Source organism: Zootoca vivipara, chromosome 6 (assembly GCF_963506605.1).
Source record: "Zootoca vivipara chromosome 6, rZooViv1.1, whole genome shotgun sequence".
Taxonomy (NCBI): Eukaryota; Metazoa; Chordata; class Lepidosauria; order Squamata; family Lacertidae; genus Zootoca; species Zootoca vivipara.
Genome location: NC_083281.1, coordinates 46,755,950 through 46,778,303, shown reverse-complemented (window position 1 = coordinate 46,778,303; position 22,354 = coordinate 46,755,950). Strand labels below are relative to the sequence as shown.

General features: G+C 48.2%; 1 protein-coding gene across 3 annotated transcripts in view; it reads right to left on the bottom strand.

Annotated features, from left to right (window-relative positions):
- WTIP (WT1 interacting protein) overlaps positions 1 to 18,833 on the bottom strand; it is a 54,898-nt gene extending 36,065 nt beyond the window's left edge. For 2 of the 3 annotated variants that reach the window (XR_009557763.1, XR_009557764.1), the window contains exon 1: positions 17,307 to 18,833. Coding sequence is in view for 1 of the 3 variants with exons in the window: in XM_060275903.1 (XP_060131886.1) it covers positions 17,307 to 18,426 (1,120 nt within the window). In the remaining 2 variants the exon portion in view is untranslated. The remainder of the gene's footprint in view (positions 1 to 17,306) is intronic. The other variant, XM_060275903.1, reaches the window with a different exon arrangement.
- Between the last annotated feature and the right edge of the window lie 3,521 nt (positions 18,834 to 22,354).

Genomic DNA, 22,354 nt, shown 5'->3' with positions numbered 1-22,354 from the left:
GTTCAAATATAATGCGGAAACCTAAGAGTTAGGGAAACTTTGGGGAAATTGAACAACAGTCTATCAGAGGAATAAAACAAGGTTGTCTAATGGCAATTATCCTGTTTAATAATTATATAAATGGAATAGTCCATATACTGGAAACAGAGGATGTGGGCTCACCTGTTACATATGGCAGAAAGGTTTAGAATTTAATGTATGCAGATAACCTAGTGTTAATATCTCTTACCTGCTCAGGTGTGAAGAAACTACTTAAAAAGGCTTATAGTATATTGCAAAAAAGATCAATTATATTGAATCCAAAATAATGTTATTTGGACATTGCTCACCCAAATGTAACTGGCAAATAGATGGGCACACAATAGAACAAATCTATATGTGCAATAATTTGGGTATTCTCTTTGAAGAGAATTTATACTGGAAAGCACACTGGGAATCTAGCCAAGCAAGTGAGTGGAGCAATACAAAAGTTTCCCTCCACCCCCCAATACAAAAGGGTGACAGAAGTCAACCCCTGCTTTGAAAACATTTCAAGCCAAGGTGATTTCCCGACTGCTGTAGGGCTCAGAGATGGGGTGGGGGAATAAAATGTGGATTAAACTACTAGAAATAGAACAGATTTTTTTAACCAAGACTGTTAGGTCACTCACTTCCCAGGATGCCAGCCTCTGTCCTTTGGGCCACCACTGAATTAAGGACAGGAGTGGCACTATTGAAATTTCATAAACATGTACTGAATACATATCATCTGAAGAATGGGACTAAATCTTTCAAGCAATATGGGAAGTCAATGTGAAATTATTCAAAATCTATTACAGTGGTGCCTCGGCATCCGAACGATTCAACTTCCGAAGGCTTCGACTTCCGAAGTCGACAACCCTGGAAGTCTTTTCGCCGCGCGCGCCCTGCACCTGTGCAAAGTGGTGTGCGTGGTCGGCGCATGCGCAGAAGTGTGAGATTGCGCTTCGCACATGCACAGAAGCAGCGCTTCGACAACCGAAGACTTCGACTTACGAAGACGGCTGCGGAACGGATCGTCTTCGTAAGTCGAGGTACCACTGTACAAAAGTATAATCTGCCAGAATCATTTAGGCCCACTTAGACAAAAAACAACCAGGGAACAGGTTGTCCGCAGACAGTTTCCGGGTCATGTGGCCAGCATGACAAAGCCACTTCTGGCGAACCACAGCAGCGCATGGAAACGCCATTTACCTTCCCGCTGTAGTGGTACCTACCATATTTATCTACTTGCACTTTGATGTGCTTTCGAACTGCTAGGTTGGCAGGAGCTGGGACAGAGCAACGGGAGCTCACCCCATCGCGTGGATTCGAATTGCTGACCTTCTGATCGGCAAGCCCTAGGCCCTGTGGTTTAACCCACAGCGCCACCCACGCTGTATATAACCACATACAGTTATACAAATAAAATGTTTATTGCTAATTTAAACAGGACTCTGAGTCTTAACATACTTAACAGAAATAAAATGCAGAGTATACATACCGTGTTTCTCATAAAATAAGACACCGCCTTATATTTATTTTACTCAAGAAAATAAGCCTATGGCTTATTTTCGGGTAGTGTCTTATTTTATTTTTTTGAATTACCTGTAAGTTGCTGCTGCTGCTGAAGCGCTGACAAAGTGCCCAGCAGTGCGCACCGTGTGAAGCCCCGAACCAGCGGGACCCGCTGAAGCGCCGACAAAGTGCCCAGCAGCGCCGCACAGAGCACCCCGAGCTGCAGCAGGAGGAGGGGGATTCAAAGTGCCACAGAGCACTGCGGGGTCCTGCTGGCTCGGGGCGTTCCGCATGGCGCTGCTAGTGACTGAAGTCACTAGCACAAGCACCACACAAAACCATTACTCAAGGGAGTCTAATGAGGCCAGATCAAAAACAGGTCTAAATAAATCTAGAGAGGACCCTAACCAGATAATGAACCTCCCCACCCAATTCATATTTCCTCATTGATGCCTCCTGCTCTTCCCCTTAGGAATGAAATAAAATCATCAACACACTGGCTCGGGTACAGGAGTCAACAAAATGAGTACTTATCTCTCCACTAACTTTATATGCATGAATGGGCAAAATGTCTAGAAGTTGTGGGTGCCAAGGACACATTCCAGCAAAGGAAAAGGCACTTGAGGGAGTTGCAAAGCAAGGCCTATGGGGGGGTGTAGCCAAGGGACTGTCCCAAGGGCCAGATGGAGAGATTGGAGGGCCTCATTTAGCCTGCAGGCTATGGGCCCCATTCTCATGACATTAGAGGTGTCCTGCTGGATCAGGCCAAAAGGCCCATCTAGCACAGCACATCCTTTCTCCAGCAGTGGCCAGTGAGATGCCTGTGAAAAGCCCACAAGTTGGGCATGACTAAGGCAGCTGCCATCTTGTTTGAGCCCATCATATGGTACTCAGGTACTGAATGCAAGGGCCAGAATGAGCCACCATAGCCAATAGCCACTAACACACCCACCCTGCATAAATTCACAGAAAAACCACCCACGTTGCTAGTCCTCACCACATAAGAACACAAGAAGAGCCTTCTGGATCAGGCCAGCATCCTGTTCCTACAGTGTCCAACAAGATGCCTGTTGAAAACCCACAAGCAGGACCTGGCTTTGAGAGCCCTCTCCCCTCCTGTAACTTCCAGCAACTAGTACTCTCTCGGAAGTGTTACTACTGCCTGTGATTACTATGGAAGCAGAGCATAGCTGTCCTGGCCATAGCTGTCAACCCTCCCTTTTTTTTTGCTGGAAATTCCCTTATTCCAGCGCCGTTTCCCACTGCTATCCTGGATTGTTAGATATACCGTAGACTGTCCCTGGGACGGGTGAGGCTGCTGATCCCTTATTTTCAAATCCGAAAGTTGACAGCTATGGTCCTGACTAGTAGCAGCTATTGATGATGGCCTTACATTGCATGAATTTGTCCAATTTTGTTTTACAACCATCCAAGTTGGTAGTACATTTCACATACAGTGGTACTCAATTCTGTAACTGCAAGAATGTCACTTCATCCCACACTGCTTGGCTCTTTTGCGAAGGCATGAACTGCCTCCACTGGTTTTGTGTTAGGGGCAATGTCAAAGTTCCTTCTGTGCTACTTGCCTGGACAAGGCTGGACACTTGATAATGCAGTTGGAAAGTCATGAAAATGAATGGAACAAATCCAGCAACTCACAGGATTTCTGAAAGTCAGAGCTGATGAAAGTCAGTTCCTACTTCTTTAACCCTCAAGGAGTTATCATAACTCTGTGATGGCGGCAGGGTGGGGGGCTGTATCAACTTGCTTGCTCTGTGATGGCGGCAGGGTGGGGGGCTGTATCAACTCGCTTGCTCTGTGATGGCGGCAGGGTGGGGGGCTGTATCAACTTTGTAGTACTGTAGTGAAATATTCAATATTTGCAGATGTTTGTGTACTTTTAAGCTATGTTCCTATGCTATGGGAATTAACAGCAGGACAGCAAAAGTGGACATTGTGAGCCCTATGCTTCAAGAGACTTGTGCTTCAAGCCTGGGGAGGATAAATATCCACCACCAATGGTCTGAGCACCTCACCAACCTTGCTACATTTCAATGTATAAACACTAATTTCACGTGCATATACTTGGGAAATCCAGAGTGCTTATATCAGGGGTCAGCAACCTTTTTCAGCTGTGGGCCAGTCCACTGTCCCTCAGACCATGTGGTGGGCCGGACTATATTTTGAGGGGGGAAATGAACGAATTCCTATGCCCCACAAATAACCCAGAGATGCATTTTAAATAAAGGCACACATTCCACTCATGTAAAAACACCAGGCAGGTCCCACAAATAACCCAGAGATACATTTTAAATAAAAGGACACATTCTACTCATGTAAAAACATGCTGATTCCCGGACCATCTGTGGGCCAGATTGAGAAGGTGATTGGGCCGCATCCGGCCCATGGGCCTGAGGTTGCCTACTCCGGCTTATACCTTAACATGTATCATTTCAAGTGGCTATTATACAGTGGAGCCTCAGTTTACGACTACCTCCGTTTATGAACACCTCTGTTTACAAACACTGCAGACCCGGAAGTGTTTACATCCGGGTTCTGCAGTGTCGGATGAGCAGACGCGATCTGCGCAGCTCGTGCAGAAGCACTCTTATTGGTGCTTCGTGCATGCGCAGAAGCGTGCCTTTGGCGAACGAATGCAAACCGAGGTACTACTGTATTCTCAATGTTAACTGACACTGTGTAGCATGTTTTTCCTGTCTTTTTTTTCTTTTTAAAAAATCTTTCTTTGTCCCCCTCCTTGGTTAAATTTGACACTACAGATATGTAAGCAGGCTACTCACCCACACAAGGCATACCCAATGCACAGAGACCGCAATTAGTTTACAGCTGCCCATCATCATATATTCTATGGGGAGGCTGCATGTTACCATCTACTGATGACAAACATGCCCCACGGCTCCTCTGCTAAGGTGGGGGTTTGAGCCCAGATTCCTAGGGCAGACTCCTCATATTAGATCAACATAAATTTAACCATTCTAAAATCCTTTGACAGCTGTTCTGCTTCCTGGAATAGGGTTCCAACTGGGTTACACCCCATGTATTTTCCTCTGCTTCACACTGTTCCCACGAGACAGAGATGTTTCCTGGCTCCGGCAAGTCAAGGAAAGCAAACCACTTAGGTTTTTTTTAAAACAAAAACAAAAACACACACAAAATAAATAAATAAATAAAACACCTCAACAACAACCCTGACACAGTCAGATGATCTTCTTGGGAGATGCCCTCCTGTTTCCTTGCAGACAGTCCAAATGTTTGAAACATCCCAAGTTATGTTATTCTTCAGATAAAGGATATTTCAAGACACAAAGAAAACACAGTAGCTTTGGCTGATTGCTAAATGAAACCACATGACTGTTGGGGTAGGGCTGGGCTTAGCGGGTTTTTTTTTAATGTCCCGACCAGTTATAGCATCTTTTCCCAGTGTTTGCTGGCTCTCAGAGCCAATTCCATTACAGTGGTACCTCAGTGTATGAACTCAATTGGTTCCGGAAGTCTGTTCATAAACTGAAGCATTCATAAACTGAAGCGAACTTTTCCCATTGAAAGTAATGGAAAGTGGATTAATCTGTTCCAGACGGTCCGTGGAGTACTTAAACTGAAGCGTTCATAAACTGAAGCAAACTTTCCCATTGAAAGTAATGGAAAGTGAATTAATCCGTTCCAGATGAGTCCGCGGCGTTCGTAAACCGAAAATTCATAAACCAAGGTGTTCATAAACCGAGGTTCCACTGTACTGTACTTGCTGAATTCTAATATAATTCAGTTTTTTTAAAATAAAAAAAAGATGGAGTGAGAAATCCTCAGGAAGAAAGCACTCCAGTAGGAGAAGCCAGATCTACCACACCACATGCACATTGTACTGTAGGTTTGAGCCAGTCCACCACAGACATGGCACTTGCATGCAGAGGAATCCCATAGGGCACAGCAGTCCTGCATTCAGCACACCAGGCCATGACTAAGCCTACATGCCTGCCATTCCTCGTAACAGGAGCAGCCTGGTGTTCTAAGTAGCCTACTCACATCCAAGGGAGTTGTAGGGCTGCACTACTGCTTAGGCCAGCCTTCCCCAACCCAATGCCCTCCAGATGTTGAAATCAAAACTCTCTCCATCCCTGCCCATTGGCCATGATGGAAGGCTGCTTTATGAATATCCTCTCATGTGCGAGGACAGCACCGAGAGTGGGAACAGATCCAAGTCTTGTATCTTGAAAGGTCTGGGATATTACCTCCCCTATAGGTAGGGCCAACAGCCAGTATTTAACAAAGCATATTGAATTAACTCAACCAAAGTAATGATAGCAGCTTGGGAGCTCAGGATCAATGGGAATGCCTCCTCCAGACCAGACCAGCCTCCGCTTTGCATAAGAGGCCTTGTTAACATGGCTTGAAGATGCCCACCTCATGGACCCAGTAGGGCATTCTCCATAGTGCATACCCTTCAACTCCCGGATTGAAAAATCTGGGATCAGTGGTGGCGCGGCACCAGAAGTCGCTTCTACGCATGTCCAGATATGCACAGACAGCCGGGAGCTGGGACATGGCCACCGGCAGGAGCTTTATGGGATATAATCAAATAATAATAATAATAAAAATCCTTCCAGTAGCACCTTAGAGACCAACTAAGTTTGTCATAGGTATGAGCTTTCATGTGCATGCACATTTCTTCAGATACCAAGTGTACATGCACACAAAAGTTCATACCTATGACAAACTTAGTTGGTCTCTAAGGTGCTACTGGAAAGATTTTTATTTTTTATTTTTGTTTCGACTACATCAGACCAACACGGCTTCCTACCTGTAACTAGGGATATAATCAATTTGGGATAACAGCAGGAAACGGTAACAAAATACGGGGGTTTCCCGCGAAAAACGGGAGACTTGGCAGCTATGTCCATAGTGACACCTACCTTCAATACAGCCCCCTAAAACAGGTTTGCAGACCACATTAAGATGAAAAGACTGTAGCTCCGCAGCAGAGCACACACTTTGCACACAGATAATCCAGTTTAACCCCCCGCATCTCAATTTTAAATTAACAAGCAGACAGAGCATGAGAAAGCCCCCAAGGCTTTAGAGAGGTGCTGCCAGTCAGAGTGGGCGAGTCTGATCTAGATGGATTATTAGACTAATTCCTCATAAGACAACTTTTGGATGTGTATACAGATACAGGATAGTGTAAGATGTGATAAGTTAACTCTGCCTTAAACCTTTAAACTCAATGTGCAGCTGCTGTGAATAAGGCAAACTCCAAGCTAGGGATCATGAGGAAAGGAATGGGGGATGGATGGACTGCCAATGTCAAATTTATAGTTCAATAGCATTTGGATTACTGTGTGCAGTTCTGGATACCAAACCTCAAGAGTTGGAAAAGGTTAAGAAATGAGCAAGTAGAATGATTAAGGGGATGCAGTGACTTTCTTCAGAGGGAAGAAAGGTTGCAGCGTTTGGGGACTTCTTAATTTAGAGAAAAGGAGAGTAACAGGTGAGGTCATAGTAGTTTATAAAATTAGGCATGGCATGAAGAAAGTGGACAGAGAAATGTTTTTCTCCCTCTCTCGTAATGCTATAATTTGTGGATACCCAATGAAGCTGAATGTTGGAAGACTCAGGACAGACAAAAGGAAGCACCTCTTCACATAGTGCATAGTTAAGCTTTGGAATTTGCTTCTACAGGATTAGATAAATTCATGGAGGAGAGTGCTATCAACGGCTGCTGGTCATGATGGCTATGCTGGGTATCCAGAGGCAGTAACGGCTCTGAATCCATTGCTGGAAGAAAGCCACAGGAGGAGCGAGCCTTCTTGTGCTCAGGTCCTGCTTGCCGGTTTCCTACAGGCATCTGGGTGGCCACTGTGAGAACAGGATACTGTACTTGGATCAGATGGGCCTAGACAGCAGATTCTCATGTTCCTAAGAACAGTCCTGCTGCTCAGGACTGGCTACCGCAGAGAAGTCAACCAAGGTCAGATCCCCATAAAACATAACTTTCTCCAGCAAAAGCAGCCTTTGCTTAAAAACCAAAGCCAAAACCTTGTGTTGGCTGATATGAAACTGGAACAAATAGACCAGTAAGGCTGACTGAGGGTACTGGCTGGCAGATGGGAACAGCAGGTTGGTCAAGACAGGTTTACTTTCACCCCTGGGTCAGCAGTTTTATGATTTGATTCATATTGCACTAATATATGTAAACTGCTTCAAGGTTACCTGCGATAGAAGGCTGTATTCAAAAAGCCCTAAATAAATAAATGAAAATAATTAAGTAAACGCTTCCATGGATCTGCACTTATTTGCTCTAGTACACACAACTGTCGAGCGTTCTCTCCAGTACTACGATTTGTTTTGGAAGATCACGACAACAGCATCATTTGCACCATCAGGTCAACATTTTCCTCCACAAAACTGGCACGCGAAGCAGCAAGATGAAAACCATCCCATCCATTTCCTCCCTTGGGAAAGGAAAGGATAGCTGGTGCCAAGATACTCTTCCAGACACAGAATGAATACCAGCAGCATCCCACAAAACTGAGGATGCTACCAGAATGCTTTTATAATTCTTATTTAACAGTGTTTGTATATTGCTTGATTGCAGAATCAGCTGCATGGCTTCCACAAAACACAGTAATTGGAAACTCTGAAATCTCTGGAGATGGACCTACAGGGAGGATGAGCCAATATGCCAGGTCTGACAAGATATATTCTTGTGATACACACAGCCAGCGAGTAACAGACAATTAGCAAAGCCCAGCCCACAGATTGACAAGCTCTGCTCTGGGTTACCAGCCATGAAACCAAAAGCCTGCCAGAGTCATTGTTTTCTGGCCAGCTAAGCAAGATCTACCTGGGGCAAGGAGTGTGGCTGTGAGTCTCTCTCCCATTGTCCATTTTGCACCAGTTATTCTTCAGAGTTAACCCAGAGTTCACACTTTGCAAGCCACAGAACCACCCTGTGGTCCATCATTCAAACCAAGAACATTCAATTTCCTAGTTCATGAAAGCAGTAAGCCTGAGTTTGGGCTGTACCACTTCTGATTGCAAGTACATAATGGAATGTTGCCCCAAATACCTATTTAAAGCCCTTTAATCTAGAAGACTAGCATGTCAGGAGAACCCATTATCCCTGACATGCTATCTTTACATGTGCAAGAGTTTCTCCTCTCCATCATGAAAGGCCACACCTACATTCTGAAATAGCCAAGACACAGATTGAGCCCTACAGTAAACACTAGGAACACTAGACCCCTCTCCCATTTTCTTACCTCCTGCCTTCTCAGAACTAGACAGGAAGAAGGGAGGAAGTACAGTTGCTTATTGCTGGCACATACATCCAAGGAAATGTTTGACTATTTTACTTAGAGACACCTAGGGCAAATGGGTATAGAAAGCCTACATGTGTCCTTCATGCAACTAATGAAAAGCCAAAACTTTTATACTGCAGCTTTAAAGCTATAGCATTCTGATTAAGGTGGAGGCAATTATGAGAACAGGTTCTCCCTGCCCTGGGACAATTGCATTCAATCTACTTAGCTCCAGGGCATACTTTCCACAGATACTAGTTTGCCATGAAGTCCTGCACTCTCTAGAAATCAACCACTATCAACCTGGTGCTCTGGTTTTAGACTACAACTCCCATCAGCATGGCTGTGCTGCCATCAACCCCAGCTGTTGCTGCTGTGGCTTCTTCACACTTGTTTGTTAATGTTTATTATTTCATTTATTGCCTTCTAAACCACCATCTCAAGGCAATTTACATATAAAACAATTGAGAAGAGTTAGAAACACAAAAACAATGACTGCATGCTCTTGAATGCCCTCACTGCCCCCATGTGAACGTGGGTTACAGCCTAAACTAGAATACCAAGCAAGCTCCTTCAACTGCAGCAATATAGGGGAAGAAGTGACGGGCAACCGGGGGGGGGGGCTTGGCATTTGGCCAATTAAAAAGGCTTTGGTCAACTGACCAGTCAAATAGTCATAGAATCACACAATTGTAGAGTTGGAGAGTACCCTGAGGATCATCTAGTCCAACCCACTGCAATGCAGGAATATGCAGCTGCTCCATACGGGGATTCAACCTGCAACCTTGGCATTATCAGCACCATGCTCTAACCAACTGAGTTATCCAGCTGATCACAATTTTTTAAAAAAATATTACCCATATTGGGGGGGGGCAGAGAGGAGTATTTTAATCATCAACGAAGTTTGGCACCTGTCAGGGGGACTCCCTACAGGGAGCCTCCCACCATCATCCTGACCAGCACTTCGCCCAGCGACAGCGCTAGCATCGGGTCAGGGGAAAGCGGAATGGAGGAGGGAAGGCTCAGCGAGGCATCAGAGCCCTGGCAACGCTCTGGGGAACAGACTGGGCATTAGAGCCCCTGCACCACTATGACCAACAAGTGGAGGAGGGACGGCTTAGGGAGATGTCGGAGCCCAGGCACTGCCCCAGCCGGCCAGGGGAAGAAGGGGCACCGCTCCTTCTGGCGCCCAAATTGAGGCACGCGCCCAAATGCAGGGCGAAGGGGTGGCATTTCGGGGTGCCCAGGTTATTATGCTAGCCCCGAAGTCGACGGGCGCCATTGCCGGGTTCTGAGAGTGACTAGGTCATGTTTTCTGCTATCTCTGCACTGTAAATAGTACGCGCAATAAAACCTTTAAAGACACAACGGACTGGAGCGTCTTTACTCGGGAGTAGCCACAACAACGCCCTGACAGCCCCCATGTTCACCACGAAAGCAACCCATCTTGTGAAACAACGAAAATTAAAGTTGCTTTTAATAATCCCATTACATTTTATACCATTGTTAAAAGGTGAAGGAACATTTGATTTCCTAATTCTCGTGAAGGTTGTAAAACCTGTGTCTGTACTGTACTACCTCAGGCAGCAAGCGGGGGGGGGGGAGAGAACCATAAGATGGAATGCTCCCCCAAATAGTATTTAAAATCCTTTCATATGGAAGACTAGCATGTCAGAGATAATTCTCTTTGACCTGCTAATTTGGGGGGGGGGGATTTGTAGGTGTTTTCCTTTCCTGCAGGGCAGCCCTCCCAACACACAAGCCCCCCTACCTACATTCTGAAGTACTACACAGCCAAGACAACAGGTGGAGGCCCTTGGTGAGCCCTAGGCTTCCATCCACCTCCCTATAGTCTGCCTCCTCAGAAAGGATGTGGGGGAAAGGGTAAGGAGAGCTGCTTACCTCTCAAATGGTACCACTGTGAAGTACAAGGGACACACGCTACCACCTACGAGGTGGAATTCTAGGTTTCATGGGCCATTTAGTCAAATAAATAAGGGGCCAACTGATGCTGTCATTCAGGGAATTCTGTCTGCTCTCAACTGATCTTTGCACTGAGGAATCCCTGACAGAGTGAAGTGCCATCTTGACTTCCCAGAAAGGAGAATTCCATACAGTGGTGCCTCGCTTAACGAATGCCCTGCTTAATGAAATTTCCGCTTAACGATAGGATTTTTCGAGCGGAGGTTGCCTCGCTAGACGAATTCGTTTTATGAAAAATTCGTCTAGCGAATCACGGTTTCACATAGGAATGCATTGAAATTCAATTAATGCGTTCCTGTGGGCAAAAAAAATTACAAAAATAAATTCAATGCATTCCTATGGGATTCACTAGACAAATTTTTCATTATAAGAAAAGACCCATGGAACGAATTAAATTCGTCTAGCGAGGCACCACTGTATATGAGTCCTGTCACCAGGGACCACAGCAGAAAAGCAGCCCTGGCTTTCCAATCAGTTCCTCAGAAACCAACCCATCAGGTGACCTCAAAGAACAATCTTCTAAGGTCAGCCCCACACAGAAGTACAGCCAAAACAAATTTAATAACATTTAGAAAGCAACGCAAATAGCATACCAACTAGAGCTAAAACTTGGGAGACCCACATTCAATTCCCCAGTCAGTCACAAAGTTCACTGGGTGACCTTAGCTCTCAGCCTATCCTACCTCACAGGATTGTTGCAGGGATATACTTGGGAGGGATAACTTTTGAGTTCCTTGGAGAGAAGGGAAGGCATTTGCTATGAGCAAATCAATGTAATACCTTACCCCGGCAGGAGAATTCAGAAAAAGTTATAGCCGACTGCCTCAGCAGAGTCTGGTGAGATTTGCAGTTCAGGTCCTCAGGGTGGTCTACAATTCTGACAGCCGCTGAGAAGTTCAGTGCTCCAGCCTCTGAGCCATTCCTGGCATCAAGGTAACTGAAGCCATTTCAGTCCCAAAACTGGAATGGACGCCAGACTGAAATGGGTCGACAGAATTGGCATCACCCCAAAAATCCTGAACTTGTGTCAACAGTCCATACACCTTGCCCCAAAATGGATAATGGTTGATCTTTTACTGCCCATTTGAAAGGAAGGGAGGGAGATAAGCTGAATGAATGATTGAATAAAATTAAGATTTTTCCAATGGAGTGGGAACTAGAAAGGACTTATTTTTTAAAGCAGAGGATGAACCTCAGCTTCCAAACTAGATGGCAGAACTTCCTTGCTTATGGAGGCATTTGTCACCCTCTCTGCAAGTTTTTGTTTGTTTTTTGTTCTTAAATATTTTTTATTAAAGTACTGTAATCCTTGGTAGTCTTGCTTTACAAAAGCATGCCATACTCCCAGAGAGCTGCTCCCAGCCAAGAACAAACTTTGACTACAGCTCGTGGTTAAGGAGGAAAGAGCTTAACCATGATTCCAGGTTTGGACAACACACTAAGCCAAATTTTGGTTTAGCTGCTCCCTGCATCTATACTATACATCAAGATGCCCTCCACAGCTGGTATTCAGAGGCAGACTTCCTCAGAAGATGCAACATCTCATTTCACCGCATGAACTGAGAATTAAGAATGAATTAAGAGATGCAGACAGGCCTATACTTACAGATGTTAAGCAATCTATGTGCAAATACCTCTCTTTCTGCAGTGAAAAAACCTTCCAACCCAAGCCCTGATCTACGCAATTCCTGGCTGAAAGACCTTGCGTGACTTCTCATGTTGCACAAGTCTAGGCAGCCCCATCACTTGCCATGGAGTAGCTAATCTAGCCTCTGGCCCCCGGGGGCCACGACGTCTTCTCTTGCTTGGTTGCTTTCCTCGTCGAAAGAGGGAGAGAAAGAGAGTCCTACAGAATTTGCAGCCATACCTTAGACTAACCTTCCTCATTCTGGTCCCCTCCAGATATTAAAAGACTACCAGTTCCCCTCAGATGTGCCTTAATGGCTGGGAATGACAGGAGTTTGTAGTCCAAAGCTATCACCAAGGGAGCATTCCATCAGACTGCCTCAGTGGTGGAGATGGAAAGCTGTTTCATCAGGCATCTCCTACCCTTGAACTGTGCCAGCGGTCGCTGTAAGAGCAACTGCTTAAGAACTGGTGCCTGAGTTTAATTCCCTCCCCTCTTCCTCCCTGTTCCTTTCCCCTTGTGTGTTGTTTTCTGTTTCAATTGTAAGCCTCAAGGCAACGACTGTCTTGCTTTAACTGACTGTATATAAGCCGCTCCAGGAAGCCTTTTTTTCTTGCTGAAAAGGGGGATACAAATGCTCTAAATCAGGCATCCCCAAACTGCGGCCCTCCAGATGTTTTGGCCTACAACTCCCATGATCCCTAGCTAACAGGACCAGTGGTCAGGGAAGATGGGAATTGTATTCCAAAACATCTGGAGGGCCGAAGTTGGGGGTGCCTGCTCTAAATCAATGCATCATAAAACATCTGGAGGGCACTAGGTTGGGGAAGGTTGCATTATGCCCTTTTGGCACTGTGTTAAAGTGAACAGCAGGGCATGAAATCTTCATTCAAGAGCTGCAGGACATGCAGAAAAACTGCTTCAAATCTCTTATGCTCCAGCGCTTGGGAGGAGGAGGGACTGCCAGCAATTGCACCAGGACCCATGCCAGCAGGGGGGCAGACTCTGAGGTTATATGAAAAAAGAGAGAGAGGTAGGTCTCTAAGCCCTCCTAGAAGGAAAGTTAGGAAGCAAAGTGGGTGGGTACCCTTCTAAACAGTTTCTGTGAGTTGAGCTAGGCTGACTTCTCCCACCTGCCAGTGAGCGACGTCAGAGCTGTAACTGATAGAGGAGTCGTTTGGGCACCACACTCAGGTATCCCTAGGGTTCCAAAGATGTGCTTTTCTCTCCTGCAGTATACAGGCAACTCTCAATTTGTAGCATTCAATGCATGCATCACCATACATGCCATGTCCGGCACCTGAAGAGGGCAGAACAGGGTGGGCTTACATGCACTCTGCAAATGTGCATAATGACCTGGGACGTAACCCCCCCTGTAAATGGTGTGTGTGTGTGTGTGTGTGTGTGTGTGCGCGCGTGTGTTGCCTGTACTTTTCTACTCTGCTAATGTCACATTTTCTAATCCAGCCTTTCTCAACCGCTGTTCCGCGGCACACTAGTGTGCCGTGAGACGCTGGCTGGTGTGCCGCGACGTGCAGCGACGAGAAGGGCGATTTGCATTGTCACGTGCCTGGCGGCCGCCAATGTACATCACTGACCCGCCGGAAAGGAAGCCGGCCGGGTCACGATGCGGGGCGAGCGCAGCTCTCAACAGCCACCACCACGGGAGGGTGGTTTTAGACAAACTTAAAGAAGCTGGCTGGATGAGCTCAACCTGAAACTTGCTGAGCAAAGGATTGTGCTGGCAGAGAAATCAGCGGCTTGTGAAGCCTTATTACAGGAGATTGCAACCAACACAGCAATTGGCAAGTGTTTCTTACAGTCATAATTATATAGTCAATATAGGGCGGTACAGAGTTAAATTTTTTAACTTTTTTAATGGTGGTGTGCCTCGTGATTTTTTTCATGAAACAAGTGTGCCTTGGCCCAAAAAAGGTTGAGAAACACTGTTCTAATCCTTAGCTTCTCTCTTCATTTGCCCTCCTGTTCTTCCTAGGAACCAGGATGCCTCTTTCCTGCGGTGGGTTTATCTGAGATCTGGTACACCCTATAAATCTGTTTCTGCAAATAATGCTATACAGTACATGCAGGTGAATGTTAAAGAATCTCCCTGCCCCCCCCCCCAGCAAAATATAAAAACTTCACAAAGAGGCTTAGACACGCCTCTTTCGGTATAGGACCTAAACCCTCATGGTGCTCATGAAGAATACACTGTGTACAATAGTTAGTTTACAGTTCAAAATCCACCTCAAATGCCCCAAGCCTCACCTTGCTTCAGGTTAGGGACCCTTCACTTAGCAGAGCAGCAGTGGCACAGGCAACCAGACCAGGCAGGCATGAAGCCCTGCAACTTTTCAGCCAGCGTGCCCCTTTTAGCAGAGGCCAAAAGTGGCTCCTGCACAGCTCACACAGCAGTGCAATTGGGTAGGGACAAAATGCTGCCACCAATTTCACAGCAGGGGCAGCAATACCATTGCCTAGATCAGGGGTCCCCAAACTAAGGCCCGGGGGCCGGATGCGGCCCAATCGCCTTCTAAATCCGGCCCCCAGACGGTCCAGGAATCAGCATGTTTTTACATGAGTAGAATGTGTCCTTTTATTTAAAATGCATCTCTGGGTTATTTGTGGGGCATAGGAATTCATTCTTTTTTCCCCCAAAATATAGTCCGGCCCCCCACAAGGTCTGAGGGACAGTGGACCGGCCCCCTGCTGAAAAAGTTTGCTGACCCCTGGCCTAGATCACCATTTGCCAATCCCCTGCATGGCACATAAGTAAGCTTTTTGCACGCGAGAAAGAAAACCACCAGCTAAGCTAAGCAAAAGAGCCATCACTTTTACTTTGAAAAGTTTCAATACGACCAACCAGATTATAATAGTGAGCAAGCTTCTGAGCCCACCAGAGTTCTTCAGCAGAGTTCTGAAAGTTAAGCAGCGGGCAGAGGGGAGATTTTGTTTGGTGTTGAAACCAAAATGCCTCACTGCGTTGGTCACAAGTTCATTTCTTCCATCTGCTCAAAAATTTGGGGGTGGCCCAGGAGAGGGCATTCTTTGAAGCATCCCCTAGATTGTGGAATTCCTTCACCACAGAGGTCACCTGGCACCTTTACTATATAGCCTTCTGCAAATGCTGAAGATGCACTTCTTTACCCCTGACCTTTGACACCTGAAATGTGTGCTTCCAGGACCCACCCTATTCTTGAGAATGTAGCATGGTTTATGCACGTTTAATTCTGAATTTTAAATTGTTGCAACCCCGGCCCCAGGACTCACTGGTGAAGGGCAGGTAACAAATTTAACGATACTACTACTACTACCCCTACCATTACCACCAATAATAATTTATGCTGTGGCTATAGGGGTTGTCATGCAGAGTTCCCACTTCTTAGAAATGACCACTACACCCCTGAATCCACTAAATGTGGTTTTACACAAATCCCCTCTCCATCTGGCCACAGAAGCAATAGAGATGACAGGAGCACCTCTCTTGATCAATCCCTTATCACTCAACCTTGCAAATAAATCATGGGTGCTCCTAGCCCTCAGCTTATTTACTTGAAGTCGGTTGTCAGCCTTTGGAGACCTACAAGAATCAGTGACTCTTGTATGTTTATACCTCAACAGCTCAAAAAAGGGAGGGGAGGGGAAACAACAAATTCTCATCCAGCTCACAAAAGATCTGCTTGCTAGTTGCCCAAAGACAAGCATGCAAGTAGATATTTGCACCCCTGATTGTAGCTTCAGTCTCTGTTCAGCAAGACACAAACGTGAAACATTTCAAATACTGGTATGTAAATAAAGTTAGCAACCCTGAAGAAAGTCAGTGGAATGCAAGTCATTTCTTCCGGCACCTAAGAATTAAGAAAGGGGGATTTCTACAGCCCTTGCAAGATTTGCCTGGGCAAGAACAAGGCACACAAGGATGCGGGTAGTCAGAAATGGGAGCAACAGGTTCCAAACATTTTCTAAGCACTAAGCCTGCATTTGCTTACTCTCACCTTCTGCTATCCTCCCCTCTTCTCCCTCTCCCCCCACCAGCTGCATCAAAGCCTAGACTGTAAGCACCATGGGGCAGGGAACAAACACAGCTGATGATACTATGACCCCAAACTGATTCATTTAATGTGAAATTAAGAAACATGCTTGCAGCCACACGCTCTCAATGAGAATTACCATGACTAGACATGGTTGGGATTGCGCGACAGAAGCTGCCCTCAGGAGGAATCTACTTATTATTTTAATTGAAGAGGATTTGAGTGAATTGCAAATGAGTCTAGCAAGACCCTATGCTGGATTTACACCCCCACGCACAAAAGCAAATTGAAAAAATGAGCACACTTTAGAGCACCAGCTTTGTATGCAGAAGGTTCAGGGTTCAAGTCCTGGGATCTCCAGGTGTGGTTTGTAAAAATTCCTTGCCTGGAAAACCCTGGAGGGTAAATACTGAATTAGATGGACCAAAGACAGAAGGCATCTAGGCCTACCAGTGTGGTGTAGTAGTTAATGCGTTGGAATACTAAGCCCTGGGAAACCAGGGTTCAAATCCCCACTCAGCCATGAAGCCCTTGGGTGACTTTGGGCCAGTCATTGCCTCTCAGTCTAACATACTTCACAGGATTGTTAAAGGATAAGAAATAAGCAGAAGGCGCCAGGTTCAGTCCCCAGGTAGGGCTGGGAGAGACTCCCTGCCTGAAACCCTGAAGAGATGCTGCCAGTCTGTGCAGGCAACACAGGGTCCATATAGGAACATGGCCTAATAATTTCCTAAAGCTGTAACTCTTTGGAGAGCCTCATGCCTGCTTCCTCTTGAATGCCACCGTCGCAATAAGAGCCCCCCCCCGGCAGTCCTGTCCCGCAAAGGCACTCACCAAAGTACTCCTTTTTCATGTGCATCTCCAGCTCCTTCTCCAGCTCCAACGTGAGCGCCTCCAGCCTCCGCTCCACCTGGCTGGGCCCGCTCTCCCTCGACGGCGTCACCTGGTAGGGGAGCCGGAACTTAGAGGCGGCCGCCGCGCCTTTGGCGGTCGCCGAGCCGTAGGACAGCGAGGAGACGGCGGCGTCGGGGCCCCCGAGGGCGACCGGCGGCGCCTGGGCGTGCAGCCTCGGGTAGGCATCCGCCGCCGCCTGCTCAGCCAGCAACAGAAGGCCCTCCTCGGGCAGGAGCGAGGCCCGCGGCGACGGCAGCTGGAACTCCGGGTAGGCGCCCATCGAGCCCCGGGAGCTGCGCGAGCTGTGGCTGGAGATGCTGGAGCGCGGGCTGGCCAGAGCCGCCGCGATGGCCCCCGACGCCATGGTCGCCGCTGTAACCGGCCCGGATCCGTGGCGCCCAGCCACTGAGGCTGCCACCTCCAGCTCGACGGCGCCGGCCAAAGAGGAGCGCGGGCTGATGTGCCGCTGGTCGTAGCCCATGCTGATGCCGCTGGTGCGGTTGCTGCTCGGCTTGCTCCCGCTGCCACCCCCGCCGCCGTCGGAAGAGCTGGTCAGGCTGGCGCGCGGGCTGGAGTGCTTGCTCGTGTCGCTGGCAGTGCTGGCGTAGCTGGAGCGCGGGCTCAGCACCGAAGACGCCTCGACGGCCCCGGCTACCAAGCTGCCCCGCGGGCTGGCCAACGGGCCCCCGCCACCGTAGCACGTCGAGGTCCGCGGGCTGGCGCCGCCGCCGCCTCCTTTGCCGCGCGGGTAGCCCTCGGCCGAGTAGCGCTTGTAGCAAGGCAGAGCCACCTCGGAGCGCGGACACGAGCCGTCCTCGGCGCCGCCGTTGAGGGAGCGCAGCGGGAGGCACAGCGGCGGAGGAGCCTCTGCCGACGGGTACGGCGGCGGCGGGCCCAGCGTGGTGCAGCCGCTGCCGCCGTTCAGTTGCTTCTTGGGCCGCCCGTCCAGCTCCGACGGCGGCTGGTGGTCTCTCCTGCGGCGGCCGAGCCCCTCGTCGTAGAGCGCCAGCTCCGCCATCAGCTTGCTGGCTTTCCCCAAGCCCTCCTCATACCTCTCCATGCCGGCGGGAGGAGGAGCAGAGGAGCCGCCGCCGCCCTCGCGCGCTCAAGACGGCAAAGTTTAGCAGAAGCCGCCGCGGCTCGACGCCCGGTGCCGCCTCGCAAGCGCTGCCTCCGGCTGCAAGAGATTCACCTCCGGGGCATCCCGCCCCGAGGCTCTCACCACGAACCGAGGCTCGCCAGGCAGGCAGAGCGGCCGGCAGGCCGGCGGGTGGGGGGCGGGAGGGAGGGAGAGGCGGCGTTGTCGGGGAAGCGTCCCCGCCCGCCTGCGCGAAGTTTGCTGGGGCCAGTCAATGGCGCGCTCGGCGGAGGAATTTGCACTTCGAGGCTGCCCGGCTGGCTGACTGGCCGGCCTCCTCCTCGGCTCGGCTCTCCCCCGCCCGGCTGGGCTCCAAGATCCGGGGCGGGAGGGCCCGAGGCAGCGCCGGGCTGCTCCTTTGTGCGGCGAGGGAGGGAGGGACTTCTTTGTGTGGGGCAGGAATGCGAGGAGGAGGAGGAAGGAGACGGGGCGCTGCGTCCCTCTGGAATGTAGTTAATGCCGAAGCCAAACAATGACTTTAACCAAGTCAGCCCCCGGGGGGGGGGGACGCCGGGCGGGAGGAGCTGCCGCTGCAAGAGCTGCCCCCCCCCCGCATTCCCTTCATGTGACTGCGCTCCTCTAGCAGGGAGGGAGGACGCTTAAAAGCAGGGAGGTTCTTTGTGCTGCACGCTCACACCTTGGGAAAGGCCCTACTACTCACTCCTCCGTGCTCCCGGATGCTGCCTCGCCAGAGCCCACTGAATGCCCCCCCCCACGGCATGCTACAAGGCCTATCCCACCCCACCCGACTGTGCGCCCTGTGCCAAGAGGAACCATGGCAAAGCCACAGAGAGGGGGTGGTGAGGGGGCTTCCAAGCACACTGGTCTGCCTTCTGCCAGCTATTCCCTCCATCACTTGTGCTGACCTGCGAGGCCAAGCCTGGCCTACCAAAGTCCCCTTCCCTATAAAAGTCTCTTCAGAAGGTGTGTCTCATGGTTTCCTTTTTTACTGCACTGAGCATCTGCCAGCAATCCCTCTCCCATTGCATACACAGACCTAGATGGCAGCAAGTTAGCCCCATACAAGTTAGCGCCCACGGGGAGGCTCCGATTGTGAGAATGGCAACCTCAGTTCACACAGGCACATGTACATCCTTTTCTTTCTCTATGCTGAGTTGTATGCCCTTGATCAGTAGCAGCTGAATGCTTGAACCAGGTCCACATAAAAGCATTGAGTGTACACAGTGCTATTTTTCTAGAAAAAGGTGCCAGAACTTACCATGAATGCCTCTCTTGTTCTCTTACAATGGCCATGGTGCCCAGCTGAGGGGCCCCCGGAACTGAGTTCCGGCGAGTTCCAGCTGAAAAAAAGCATTGAGTATGGGAGGCAGAATGTAAGTTCTGTTTCTGGTGCTCAGTCTGCAAGGACACATTCCTCCACAAGACAGTGTGCTGCGTCCTGCAGGCGCATGAACCACCCTCCATGTGGAGCTAGCAGTTCCTGTGAGCAGCACCTCATAAGAACAAAAAAAGGAGTCTGCTAAATCAGGCCAATATTCTGTTCTCACAGGGGCCAACTGGATGCCCCAGTAGGAAACTAGCAAACACGTTCAAGCACAAGAGCCCTCTCCCCTCCTGTGGCCTCCAGCAACTGGCATTCAGAAGCAGCGCTACCTCTGATAGAGTACAGCTATATTGCAGCTAGTAATCATCAATAGCTCTCTCCTCCATGACTTTGTATGATCCTCTTTTAAAACCACGCAAGTTGGTGGCCATCACTGTCTCCTGTGGGAAAAAGCTCCGTCGTTTTAACTATGTGCTACATGAAGAAGCAGCTGTTGCGAGTTGCAGGTGTAAGAAGAGCCCAGCAGGTGGAAGGGTCTCCCTGGTCCAGGATCCTGGTCTCACAGTGGCCAACCAGATGCTCGCATAGGGAAACCCACAGCCCTGTCACGCTCCCACACCAGCCGCTCGGGAGTCCCAGGATTGTGTGAACTGAGCCAGAGGGGCTGCAGCCCATAGGGCTGCCTCTTCTAGAACCCGGCCATGCTCACAAGCCCCTGGACCCAATCCAGGTCCCTGCTGCAGCATGTTCTTGCTGGGCTGACCTGTGTCTTGGTCATGCTTACAATACTTCATTGGGTCTACTCTAAGCATGACTAAGGCAGGGCCCATCCCACCGAGTTTAAAAGGCTTCATTCCCCAGATAAATGTGGGCCTGGTTTATTTCTACTGAGCTTTTTTGTTTTTTCACTAGGCCTTGGAAAAAGAGGTGCCAGAACTCACCACAACCACTTCAATTGTTCTCGTTGGATGGCAATGGCACCCACCTGATAAGATAACCTATTTGCAGCCCCCTCTACCCAGATAGATGTCCTTTTGCCAGTTGAGTCCAATGTTCTTCCATCATACGCATATTTACTTGGCAGTAAGCACTTGCCTGAAACCTATTGAATTGATAGGCAGAATGTGGAGGGTAGCGGTTGGGGGATCTGGTTAAAGAGAGTACTTGCAACCTCTTGTTGAAGAAAAATAACAAAACTGTTTATTATAGGAAGTACATAACTTAGATAGGAAAGTTTCTAGTTCCAAGCCAGCTAACAAATCTGAACAAAGGCAGCCAACCCTGCTGGCCTGTTTGTTGTCAGGATAGATTCAGGTTCAAGGTCATATAAGTGGGGGGGGGGGACATTGAAGAGGACTCAACTTTAGAATGTCAGTCTTAAGATCAAAGGTCAAAGACACAGAGACAGTTTAGGAATCTGGAGTCTCCCACTCTGTTTTAGCCCCATGCGGACCCCTTTTTTGCAAACTGAGTTGCAAAAGACTTCCAGCATAAATCCCCAAATGTTGCTGCAATTGATACATATCTTATATAGTTTTTAGGTTGGAATCCTAAAAACTGAGCTTGGTGGGGCTTTGTTCTGAGTGGATGTGCCTAAGATAGTGCTGTTACAGTACAAGCCTATACATGTCTATTCAGAAGTAAGTCCCGTGGAGCTAATTGAGACTTATTCCCAGCCCACTTGGCTATAAGATTGCAGCCTAAGGATTGCAGCCGCTTTGTTATTTTGAGAGCTTTAAAAGAATGTTATTGTTTTATAATTTCATGGTTTGTCTCAGGGTATTAGTTTCAGGCAGTGAAAGGCATTTAATTATATTACTTTTTAAATTTGTATGTTATTGTGTTGGTTCCCTTGAGTTCCGTTTGCTGGAAAGACAGGATAAGAATATAACAAAAAATATGTGTTATATATTAGAAATTAATTTGCCTCCTCTTAATGCAAATAATAAACTCTGTTTGCAAGTTCCAATTCTTTTGGAAATAATACATTACTTTGAAGCAATAAATGCCAAAAGGACTGAAGCACCTAGATTCTTCTTCCGAACCCAAACTGCAGGGGGTTTTGCTTATGGAATTGCTGATGCAGTGACTGCACCCCTTCCCCCCACCTGCACTCAGAGCAAGATATTGCACCTGCACTTGGCGTAGCTAGACCAGCCCCTGTACCAGGCCAATAACATTTTATCCTGTTATCATTCTTAATTAAACATTGAATGCGAGTTTGCTCTTGAAGAGCACAGCTTAAAACCTCCCAGAGGTCATATACAAATGTCAAGGACCCAGTGGAGAAAGATGTTGGATGAGGAGTCCTGCTCTTTTACCCTCATGTGTCCTTCTCAGGAAGTGGGAGACTACAGAGCCCAAATTATTATAGCACCCGGTGGCTCTTTCCCATACTGCCGTGTATAAGAACGTGTTTTCTTTCATGCAGGATCCATAGGCAAGGGTTGTTGTTGTTAATGCAATGGAAGCCTTGGGTCTCTTGCTGAAACAATAAGAGACTAGTGGAGTTCTGAAAATTATAATTGCTGCAGTAAATACAGGGATTTTTGTAATTGCAAAGGT